Genomic DNA, 11774 nt, shown 5'->3' with positions numbered 1-11774 from the left:
CAGCCCAGCCTGGTCTTCTTCCAGTCACTCCCTTGCCTACTGGTAAAATTCCCTGAGGGCTGAGCAACGGCTAACTATTTACCCATAAGTCTGCTCCCCGGCCACAGCAACGGGGGGGAACAGAGGCAGAAGAGGGTTACCTGGGCAATTGAACTCATCAGCTTCTTCCCGATCCCTTTTCCTGCGAGGAGGGTCAAGAAACAGAGAGCACAGCTTTGCAAGATGGCCTCCACAGGTGCAAAGCACGAGAAGCCACACCCACCCACCCAGTCCACACCCAGTCTCTTGCCTCCAGCCACAGATCGTGGCCTGGCCTGGCCTCTTCCGCTCCCTCCCCGTTGCCGGGGACTTCTGGAGGCTCATCCGGACATATTTCCCCTGTGGCGGTTCCTGCCAGTGCCCCCCGGCTCTTCCCCTCCCACCCCCACTCCCGGTCTGAATGCCGTACCCCGAAATTCTGGCATCACGTAGAGATCTTCCATGTAAATATTCCTTCCTTTCCAGGTGCTGTAAGTGAAGAAATAAAGGCGCGTAGCCGACGACTGTGTGGCCTGTAGGGAACACGGAGGGACTTCTGTGTTGAAGGGCCCTCGGGGGTAGCGGCCCTTGGCCACCAAGGCGGCCCCTGGGCCTGCCGCCTGCCCTCTGGGATCCCGCCCTTCATGCCCCCTGCCCCGGAGGTCTTTCTGACCCAGATCTGGCCTGACGCTGCCTGAAACCAAAGCAGAGGGCAAATGTCTTTCGGGGACGGCCTGAGAGAGGCGCTCTGGCCTCCTCTGCAAGGAGTTCTTCTTGGCTGCGGTCTGGCTGAGTGGCAGCGTGGGGTGGGGAGGGGGTGGCTGTTCGTCTTGCTGGGGCCCACTGGGGGGGGGCTTTCTTCCCCACGTGTCAAAGGGGGAGGGCACCTGAATAGATCACTTACCCTCTTGACTGTGGCACTCTGGGGGCACCTCGGCCACCAAGCATTTAATCGCTCGCTCACAACTTTACTGCCAGGAGCTCACAAAGTAGAATTTCTGCTCACAAGACTCCACAGCTTAGAGGGAGCCTTGGTCTAGGGTGCCCTGGACCATCCCCCTTGCGCTGTTTCTCCCCCCCTTCTCCCTCCAATCCCCACTGATGAACCTCCTGAGGGCACCTGGGTTTTGGCCACTGTGTGACCCAGAGTGCTGGACTAGGTGGGCCACTGGCCTGATCCAACAGGGCTTCTCTTCTGTTCCTATGTTCACCTACTTCTCTGCCGGATTCCACCCCGCTCTCCTTAAGTTCTACACCATCCCAAATACGAGGCTCCAGGTGGGAGTGGGGAGGTGGGTGCCAAGAACTAAGGCCCCTTTGCGTAGACTTGGAAGGCAGACCCAGACCCTGGGATTTAGTCTGACACCAGTTGCCTTTACATAATGTGGGCCCAGCTCTCCAAAAAATGATGCTTCACCTCCCCCCACCCTCCAAATAAGACTTTGTGAGCAGGTGGGAGAGGGTCACCTCCAAAACCTGCACCAGGAGTTTGGTCTCACCTTGGTCACTGATTTTTACCTGCTCAGACAGGTTCTCAAACTCTGCCAGTTCCTGGGGAAAGAGGGAGACACCATCAACAACGGGTGTACAAAATCGACAAGACTTCAAAAGTCCGTGGGACCCGACTCTGTCCTTCCAGGCTCCGAATCTGCCCGGGAATTCCACTCTGCACTCCGAAACGCACTTTCAGATTAAGCCCTGAGTGAGAGTCCGCCCCCTTCTACCCAGGGCTGGTTCTCCAACTGAGCTTCGGGTTGCACAATGAAGAGGGCAAGGACAAATAAATAAAAGGAAGGAGGCACTGAGGACCACCTCCTGGACTTACCTCACCCCCAGCTGGATCTAAGCCAAGCCCCCGGGCGTTGCTATGTGGGCTGGCTTGGAGCCAGATGATGGGGCACAGGAGAATGCAACGAGGGTCGAGACAGTATGCGAGTGCAATAAAAAACGGCCAACGCTATGCTGGGGATTATTAGGAAGGGAACTGAAAACAAAGCAGCCGGTATCATAACGCCCCTGTATAAATCGATGGTGTGACCTCATTTGGAGTTCTGTGTACAGTTCTGGTCACCACACCTCAGAAAGGATATTATAGCATTGGAAAAAGGGCAGAAAAGGGCAACTCGGATGATCAAAGGGTTGGAATACTTTCCCTATGAAGACAGGTTAAAGGGCTTGGGGCTCTTTAGCTTGGAGAAACGATGGCTGAGGGGTGACATGATCGAGGTTTGTAAGATTATGCATGGGATAGAGCAGGTCGAGAAAGAGGTCCTTTTCTCCCTTTCTCACAATACAAGAACTACTTCTGGGCACTTCATGAAATTGCTGAGCAGTCTGGTTAGAACGGATAAAAGGAAGTCCTTCACCCAAAGAGTGATTAACACATGGAACTCACTGCCACAGGAGGAGGTGGCGGCGGCTACAAGCATGGGTGGCTTCAAGAGGGAATTGGATAAGCATATGGAGCAGAGGTCCCTCAGTGGCTATTAGCCACAAGGTATAGGTAGGAGCTCTGGGTCTGGGGCAAGTGATGCTCTGTATTCTTGGTGCTTGGGGGGGGGGGTCAACAGTGGGAGGGCTTCTAATGTCCTGGCCCCACTGCTGGACCACCTGGTGGCACCTGGGATTTTCGGCCCCTGTGTGACACAGAGTGTTGGGCTGGAGGGGCCACTGGCCTGATCCAGCATTGGCTTCTCTGATGTTCTTATGAGGGTATCTCAGTTGGGGTGAGAAAATACGAACACGAGAAGCTGCCTGGTACTGACTCAGACCCTTGATCCATCAAGGTCAGTCTTGTCTACTCCGGCTGGCAGCTGCTCTCCAGAGGTCTTTCCCATCATCTCCTGCCTGGTCCTTTTTAACTGGAGATGCCGCCAAGGACTGAACCTGGGACCTTCTGCATGCCAGGCAGACGCTCTGCCATTCAGCCACAGCCCAACTTCCACTGGCCCTGCTTTTCTGGAGGAATGCAGGAAGGGACGGCAGCCAGACGTCTGGGTCCTCCGAGTGGGGAAGGCAGTCTGGCCATGGTGGGCTGGTGGAGAAAGACTCCTTGTTCCAGCTTGTGATGAAGGCCAACAGGGAGGGGGTTCATGGAGGGGACAATGCAGCAAGGACTCCTGAGACTTTGGGCAGCAGCCTTTTTTTGCTGGCAGGCTGGGTTGCCAATGGACTGGAAGAAAGGAAATCAACCCTGTTCTGGCTTGATCGAGTGCCTTGAACAGCAGCCTGACCTGAAGGCATCAGCAAGTGAAACTGTGCACTAAATGGGATCACCTGGCCTCCCCCCCCCCCATTAGCTGGTGGAAGCATTTTCAACACAGGGCCTTCTCCAAACAGTGCATGGTTCTCCCCTCCTCCATCCTCTCTCCACCACAACCACCCTGTGAGGTAGGCTAAGGCTGGGAATCCGTGCCTGCCCTGAAGTTATCCAGGGAGTGTCACAGTTGGGTGGGTGGGGATTCAAACTGGGGTTTCTGACATCCTGAGCACAGTGTCTTTCTGGCTCCCACCTTGGAGGGGAAGGAGACCAGCTGAGGTAGCCACAGGGAAGGGAAGTCCCACCCCAGCAACCTTCTGAAATTCCACCAGAGTCCAGAGAAACATCCAAATGAACTCGACCGACTTAAGCTTACCAGATTTCGGAAAGGGGAAAAAATTGGACGTATTTCCGGACTGACTACTTAGTGATTACTACAACAAATCACATTTTAAACAACCCTCCTATTTAAGCAGTGAGAATTGGTACTAACTAGGAATATTCCTAACTTTCCAATCCAAGAAGAGGCCACATTCAGCAGTACCCAAATGAAGACAGGCACCCAAAAAAGAGGCCATGTCCTCCAAAAAGAGAACATCTGCTAACCCTGGTATCGGCTCTCAAGAGCCAAAGAAGAAGAGAAGAGATTGGAATTATACCCGGCCCTTCACTTGGGAGTCTGAGTGGCTGACAAACTCCTTTCCCTTCCCCTCCCCGCAACAGACACCTGGTGAGGTAGGTGGGGCCAAGAGAGCTCTTGAAAGAAACTGCCCTTTTAAGGACAGCTTGTCAGAAGAACTATGGCTTGCCCAAGGTCATCCAGCAGCTCTAAGTGGAGGAGTGGGGGAATCAAACCTGGTTCTCCCAGATTAGAGTCCGTGCACTTCACCACCCTTTGTCAATACAAATTGGAACAGCGATCCTGCAGCTCTTGCTCTTGGCGTTCCAAAGGCCGATGCCCTCTGCTGGCAAGTGTTCTGGACTGGTAGACGTTTCCAGGGCAGCAGCCCCGTCTAGAGTGCATTACCAGGAGTCAAGCCCCTGGACATTGCTAAAATGTGGCTGACAGTGGGAGGGCAGCCCACCTGTGGAGCCGGGGAGGGCTGGGGTGCGACCGTGAGCCAGTCACTTTCTCACAGCCTCACCTACCTCTCAGGGCTGTTGTGAGGATAAAAAGGAGGGAAGTCACCGCAGCTAGGATTTTCTATGAAGGAGATTAGTCCTATTTCTGGAGGGGCGAGGTCTATCAACGGCTCCTAGGGAACTTCCATAGTCAGAGGCAGTCTACCTCTGAATACCAACCAGTGCAGCATCAAGGGAAGGTCTCATCCTCCATGCCCTGCAGGTGGGCCCCTGTGTGCGACGGGATGCTGACTAGAGGGACCCTCCCTGGGCTGAGCCAGCAGGGCTCTTCTGATGCTCTTACCATGCGAGGATAAGCTTTCCCTATTGAACCTCCCCATCCAGAGGCACTAAACCTCTGCGTCCCAGTGCCAGGAGGCCACATTAGGGGAAGGCCTCCCTCTCCCTGCCCTGTTGCTGGCCCTCCAGGGGAACTGGCCGGCCACCGTGCGAGCCAGGAGGCTGGACGAGAGGGACGATCTTGGCCCTCCACCCTGCCCTCTTTGGAGGAAGCGCAGGGGAAGCACGCTTTGCAACGCCTGCTGCAGATGTGCGGACTGGCCACCTCCTCCCCCGAGAAGCCGACCTTCGGGCGTCCCCCGCACTGGCATGGCATTTTATAGCGCCCCCCACCCACCCACCCGGCTACACGCAACCTCGCGCAACGCGCTTCCCGACGCCACCTCCGGGGCAGGGAGGCAGAGCGCTAGAGAGAGCACGTGGGCGGCTGCCTGCCCAGCTCCGGGAAGCCCAGCGGGGGCCGCCACCTGCGCCCGGGGGCCTACCCGAATGAGGCGCACCACCTGCCGGCAGTCCTCGGCTCGGCACGGCCGAATCACCACCTTCTCCGCCATGGCCGGCACGGCGCCGCCGCCTCTCTGCAGCCGCCACACCCCCCGCCGCGCCCCGAGGACTACGTTTCCCAGGATGCCCCGGGCGGGGAGGCAGGGGGAGGGCCAGGGCTCAGTCGGGCACCCGCCGATCCATCGATCCACCACCGAGCTTTGTTGTAGAGGGTGGCCATGGCGGTCTGCATGGGGACCGTTGGATGCGCGCCCGGTGTCCGACGAAGGGCGCTTTGGCCCTCGAAGGCTCACACCCCTGCACATCCCGTTGGTCTCGACCAGGGTTCCCTCTAAGCTGAGTTAGCGTGAGCTGAGCTAGCTCTTTAGCCTCCGGCTCACGGTTTTGCCTTCGCTCAGGGAGGACGGCTCCAGAGCCAACTAATTGATGCATTAGCTCTGCTGTCTTACCAAACCCACACTGGAACAGAAATCCCCATCTACATGGCATGCCACTTTCACTTCGATTGTCGAATTTTATAGCAGTGTCCAGGCTGCAGGCTGCTTTCGCTTCGTTGGATCTCTGGTTTTATGGTGGCCGTTTTATGGCCCTTCAGGGGTCACTCTCAGTGCAGCATTATGGCCGTTTTATGGCCATTCAGGGGTACCTCTGCAGTCAGTACAGCATACTTGAATTTGGTTTTGAGCAGCATCTTTTTCTGTTCCACTGTGGGTCTGGTACAACAACGGAGCAAATACTGGATGTGGATTGGGCCAAGAGGTACAACAACGGAGCAAATACTAGATGCGAATCGGGCCAAGAACTCCACAGCTTGGAGGGAGCATCGCTCTACTCCACAGCTTAGAGGGAGCATCGCTCTCGACTCGGAGCCAGCTGTTCATCAAAGTCTAGCTCTGGACCGGCCTCCTCGGGCGCAACCCGCAGTCCTGCAGGGAGACAGACGGACTCCTCGTGTCCGAGCGGGGGAGGGGGGTTGGACCTGCCCCGTCTGCAGGCATCCCTTCGCTCAACAAACTAACCCAGGGCTGCCTGTCATTTTGGCGTAGTGGTTAAGTGTGCGGACTCTAATCTGGAGAACCGGGTTTGATTCCCCACTCCTCCACTTGCACCTGCTGGTGTGACCTTGGGTCAGTCACAAGCTCTGGCACAGTTATCCTTGAAAAAGAGCAGTTTGTGTCAGAGTTCTCTCAGCCCCACCCACCTCACAGGGTGTCTGTTGTGGGGAGGGGAAGGGAAAGGAGATTGTTAGCCGCTCTGAGACTCCTTTGGGTAGTGAAGGGCGGGGTATGAATCCCAATCTCTTCTTCTTCTTCGTGGAAAGTGCCGTCGACTCACAGCGACCAATCCGGTTTTCAAGGCAGGAGAGGAGCAGAGGCGATTTGCCACGACCTGCCTCTGTCTGGCGCCCAGCCCAGGGCTTCCTTGGTGGTCTCCCCTCCAAGCACTAACCAGGGCCGACCCTGCTTGGCTTTCGATATCTGATGAGATCAGGCCAGTCCGGGGCATCCAGGTGAGGGCAAAAGACAGGCAGAGCGGTGGTTGGCCATGGCCTGCCTCTAGGTAGCCACACTGGACTCCCTTGGTGGTCTCCCATCGGCGTAGGAGCCAGGGCCGACCCTGCTTCTGAGAACTGATGAGATCGGGTTAGACTGGGCATTCCCGGTCAGGGCGTCAAATCTTTGCGTGTTCTAATGCCAGCTTCTTTACTTCTTGAATCGTCGTAATAAATAGTAATAGTAATAGTAATAATAGTGTTTTTTTAAAGGCTAACCTTGAGATTTCTCCTTGAAGAACTCATAGCACAATTCACACCCCCTTGCCTCTCTCTCTCACTCACACCCCGCCCATAAAAGTTCACCTGTACCGCTTCCCCATCATATATCTATCTGATGAAGTGACCCTCCAAAGTTCATATTGAAATACAAGGTGCTCGTCTTTTAAGATACCACTAGATATTTGTCTTGTTTTGGCAGTGGTTCTCCAGGGTCTCGGGCAGGGGTCTTTCTCATCCCACCTTGCTCGATCCTTTTAAATGGAGATGCCGGGGACTGAACCGGGCGATTCTGTATTCTAAGCCACCACTGAGCCCCTTCCCTTAATCCTCTGTATTGCTTCCCATGGAGGAGAAACATACAGACACCACCAGCCAGACACCTTTATTGGACAATCTCCTCCCCAAGGACTCTTCAGCTGAGATTTTGTATTCTGAAACGACACAGATTTTGATACCATTTATTTATTTTATCTTTCCTGAATTACGCAGTGGGCTCACCACTGGGATCAGCATGTCAAAGGTTTGCCAGAATGGATTCTTTTGCAAAAAAGACATCTCTAGCCCCACAGTTTGGAGAATTTTGGGCCAAGGATCGCAAGCACCAGGACTTCAGGGTGTCTTTCATGGGTTGGAATGAATCATGGGGCAGGGAGTACGCTAGGCTTCTATGGGACGAACTGAACGATGGAACTGGTGGAGGGATTTTTATGATCCCGGGAGGTGCCATGGTCTAATGGGAGGGGAACTGGGAGCCAGAGGCTCAGAGTTAACTGGGAGTGGAATACAGCATGGGGGGGGCTTGCCGCCTGGAGCTCCTGGGGCCCGTAGGCACAGAGGGTGGACGGCCACTGCCGGGGGCTTGCAGCCTGGAGCTCCTGGGGCCCGTAAGCATGCCGAGGCTGCTATTTTCTCCCTTGCTCTACAAGTTTCTGGATCTGTTCCCTTTCTATGCTACAGAGGTTCCAGTTGTCTTGAACGGTGACATTCAGAGCTCCCAGCTTGGTGTAGAAATCCGTCGCCGGCTGGTTCCAGTTGGCTGAGATGAAGCGGATCTGGGAGCAGCCCTTTGCCAGCGCAATCTAAGGACGAGAGGGATGGAGAGAGGGGGCTGTGTGCGTGGAGGGGCAGGGGGACCCAACACGGCCCTGGGGACAGTCGGGTGGTTTAGCCAGGCGAGTCCCCATCCCCGCTCTCTCACCTTGGCCGCCTTGGCCAGCAGACTGGAGCCGATGCCTTTGCCTGTTGGGGACAATGAGAAAGGTCATAGTTTGATCACAGGTAACCTCTAGCGGCTTCCTTTGGGCAGGGAGGCGGGGAGAAGGCACCCGTGATGGCCACACAGTCATTACTAGAACTGTATCTGGGGTTCACACTCCCTAGGTGCCAGGGGCAACAACAGCCAGAGGAAACTGTTCATTTCTCAAGCAAGAGATACTCAAGCCTGCTGATCTGAAAGCCTTCTGTGAACTGGGGCAGGAACTGGATCTGGGGGAAGAAGAAGAAGAAGAAGAAGAAGAAGAAGAAGAAGAAGAAGAAGAAGAAGAAGAAGAAGAAGAAGAAGAAGAAGAAGAAGAAGAAGAAGAAGAGGAGGAGGAGGAGGAGGAGGAGGAGGAGGAGGAGGAGATTTGATTTATATCCTGCCCTTCACACGGAGTCTTAGAGCGGCTTACAAACTCCTTTCCCTTCCCCTCCCCATAACAGAGACCCTGCGAGGTAGGTGGGGGCTGAGAGAGCTCTGACAGAAACTGCTCTTTTCCAAGGACAGCTCTGACAGAACTATGGCTTGCCCAAGGTCATCCAGCAGCTGCATGTGGAGGCGTGGGGAATCAAACCCGGTTCTCCCAGATTAGAGTCTGCACGCTTAACCACTGCACCAAACTGGCTCTCTCCAAGGGACTTGATTACACCAAGCGAGGTTCACTTCTTGTGCAGCGAGTCCAGAAGGCAGAGACCCTTGATCACTTTCCACCAATCTCCAGCAGTGAGAGAGAAACACTCTGTGCATGCTTAGAAGCATCCCAACATCCTTCTCACCTCTGAAACCTGGGAGCACGTAGAGATCTTCACCAAAGAGAATATGGCCATCCCATGTGCAGTAGGTCAAATAATGGAACTGGTACCCAACAATTGTGTCACCTGGGCAGGGAGAGGAAGGGGAAACCCATCGTCAGACGAGGAGACGGCTGTCTAGGTGGCAACGGCCCAGCCGCGGCCCTCTCTTCAGATTTCAATTTTGCAATTACTGTATTTGCTGAACTGACAATAATGCTACATGATGCGATTTAATCTTCTGCAAACAGGGAAGTGTTCACTTGCAGTGCATAATTTATTACACAGTCAAGTCGCAGGATCTCATATGGTCCTGGCAGGAACGGTGTGGAAGGAAGGCCTGGGGGCTGGCTGGGGGGTGAGCCAGCGGACGAGACGACTCCCTTCCTCCCCTGCACCTGCAGCATAAGCTATTGCCACAGAAAGAGAGGGGAGCTGCAACTCCCAGTGACAACATGAGAACATAAGAGAAGGGAATGTTGGATCAGGCCAATGGCTCATCTAGTCCAACACTCTGTCATGCAGTGGCCAAAAATACCAGGTGCCCTCAGGAGGTCCAACAGTGGGGCCAGGACACTAGAAGCCCTCCCACTGTTGCCCCCCCCCCCAAGCACCAAGAAGGCAGGGCATCACCTGCCCCAGCCTGTGGGTTCCTATCTATACCTTGTGGCTAAAAGCCACTGATGGACCTCTGCTCCAGATGCTTATCTAATTCCCTTTTGAAGCCGTCCATGCTTGTAGCCACCACCACCTCCTGTGGCAGTGAATCCTATGTGTTAATCACTCTTTGGGTGAAGAAGGACTTCCTTTTATCCGTTCTAACCCGGCCGCTCAGCAATTTCATGGAGTGCCCACGAGTTCTTGTATGGTGAGAAAGGGAGAAAATACCTTTTTCTCGACCTGCTGTATCCCATGCATAATCTTATAAACCTCGATCATGTCACCCCTCAGCCGTCATTTCTCCAAGCTAAAGAGCCCCAAGCGCTTTAACCTTTCTTCATAGGGAAGGTGTTCTGACCCATTTATCATTCTTGTTGCCCTTTTCTGCACTTTTTCCAATGCTATAATATCCCTTTTGAGGTGTGGTGACCAGAACTGTACACAGTACTCCAAATGAAGATGTTATCCTTCAGAAGAGCCAACAGGCTGGATTTTTGCTCAGGTTCACAGCCTGATAACTGCTCTGCAGTCCTGGAAGGCGACAGATTTCCCTCCCTTCAGACTGGCCAGGGGCTTTCTGTTTTGTTCTTTAACTCCCCTTTACAGCAGAGAGAACCGCCATTTGTACGGTGCTTTCAGAGTGCTTTGCCTACATTCGCCGGAAATGGATCCAACACCTCTGTAAGGTAGGCCAGGTTAACCTTCACTTCCACGCTGCAGTTGCAGGTCTTTCAGAGTGCTTTGCCTACATTCGCCGGCAATGGATCCAACACCTCTGTAAGGCAGGCCAGGTTAACCTTCACCTCCACGCTGCAGTTGCAGTTGCAGGCGCTGCGAGTGGCCCTGGCTTGTCTGACACAGGTGAGGACCAAACTGAGGACACCTGGCTGCCCCGACTACACCAGGGTCTCTCACTAGCCAGGGCTTCTCCGCCATGAATCCTGCTCTAGGTAAGGCTGCCTCTCAGCCCACAGTTTGGGGAGGCCCTTGAAGGACCAACTCCATGGCTGCCGGCAGCTATCCTGGACCCTCCTTGCATAGAAGGTCCGTGCAGGGGTGGCAACCAGTGTTCCCTCTAAGCTGAGTTAGTGTGAGCCAGCTCACAGTTTTTTAGCCTCCGGCCCACACATTTTTGTCTTAGCTCAGGAAGGGTGGCTCCAGAGCAAACTAATTTATGCAGCAGCCAAATCGCTCGCTCACAACTTTAATGCCAGTAGCTCACAATGTTGAATTTTTGCTCACAAGACTCCGCAGCTTAGAGGGAGCATTGGTGGCAACCAGACAGACGCATGAAGCTGCTTTATACTGAATCAGACCTTTCGCTCCGTCAGGGTCAGTCTTGTGTACTCAGACTGGCAGTGGCTCCAGGGTCTCAGGCAGAGGTCTTCCAGATCACCTCCCGCCTGGTCCTTTTAACTGGAGATGCCGGGGGTTCAACCTGGGACCTTCTGCATCCCAAGCAGATGTCCTACCACTGAGCCACGGCCCCTCCCCAACCCCCAAGTCACTTGAAAGCAAAGCACAGGACTTTCCTGGCCCTGCGAGTCCCAGAATTTTGTCCCAAAGGTCTCTGAACAGCCCTCGTGCTCTCTTACCCTCTTTGCTTCTCTGTTCTGGGGGCACCTCGGCTACCAGGGACCCAAAGGTGGCATCTTCCCTAAAACCGTCATCTCTGAGCACTAGGGAGAAAACATTGGGGAGGGGGAAATAACATGATTTCAAAAAATTAAAATCATAAGGGAGCCCCCGTGTCGTCGCTTCAAGTAGGCCCAAGTGGATGTGCACTTTGGAGTGGCAGCCTGTCCCAGGAGGGTGGGACGGGTCGGGGTGGGGTGGGGTAGGCCTAAAAGGCCAGCTGGGCTCCCCCTCAGTCTGAAATGGCTTTTCTAGACTTCCTGCGATCCAGGAAGAAGAAGAAGAGGAGGAGGAGGAGGAGGAAGAGGAGATTGGATGTATACCCCACCCTTCACTACCCAAGGGAGTCTCAGAGTCAGTTTGGTGTCGTGGTTAAGTGCGCGGACTCTAATCTGGGAGGACCGGGTTTGATTCCCCACTCCTCCACTTGCACCTGCCTGGATGACCTCGGAC

At 54.6% G+C, this 11774-nt stretch overlaps 2 protein-coding genes across 2 annotated transcripts in view; both read right to left on the bottom strand.

Annotated features, from left to right (window-relative positions):
* The window catches only part of LOC107118095 (diamine acetyltransferase 2-like), a 7056-nt gene extending 1756 nt beyond the window's left edge, over window positions 1-5300 (bottom strand). The window contains exons 1-2 of the mRNA XM_015420337.1: window positions 5185-5300; window positions 1518-1569 (exon numbers count right to left, since the gene is read on the bottom strand). Of these exons, the coding sequence (XP_015275823.1) occupies window positions 1518-1569; window positions 5185-5253 (121 nt within the window). The 5' untranslated portion in view covers window positions 5254-5300. The remainder of the gene's footprint in view (window positions 1-1517; window positions 1570-5184) is intronic.
* Window positions 5301-7879: 2579 nt separating this feature from the next.
* The window catches only part of LOC107118075 (diamine acetyltransferase 2-like), a 5547-nt gene continuing 1652 nt past the window's right edge, over window positions 7880-11774 (bottom strand). The window contains exons 3-6 of the mRNA XM_015420315.1: window positions 11282-11365; window positions 9012-9113; window positions 8176-8216; window positions 7880-8056 (exon numbers count right to left, since the gene is read on the bottom strand). Coding sequence (XP_015275801.1) covers window positions 7880-8056; window positions 8176-8216; window positions 9012-9113; window positions 11282-11365 — 404 coding nt within the window. The remainder of the gene's footprint in view (window positions 8057-8175; window positions 8217-9011; window positions 9114-11281; window positions 11366-11774) is intronic.

The sequence above is a fragment of the Gekko japonicus genome, unplaced genomic scaffold (genome assembly GCF_001447785.1).
Source record: "Gekko japonicus isolate JY-2015 unplaced genomic scaffold, Gekko_japonicus_V1.1 scaffold336, whole genome shotgun sequence".
Classification (NCBI taxonomy): domain Eukaryota; kingdom Metazoa; phylum Chordata; class Lepidosauria; order Squamata; family Gekkonidae; genus Gekko; species Gekko japonicus.
This window is presented reverse-complemented; position numbering and strand designations above follow the sequence as displayed.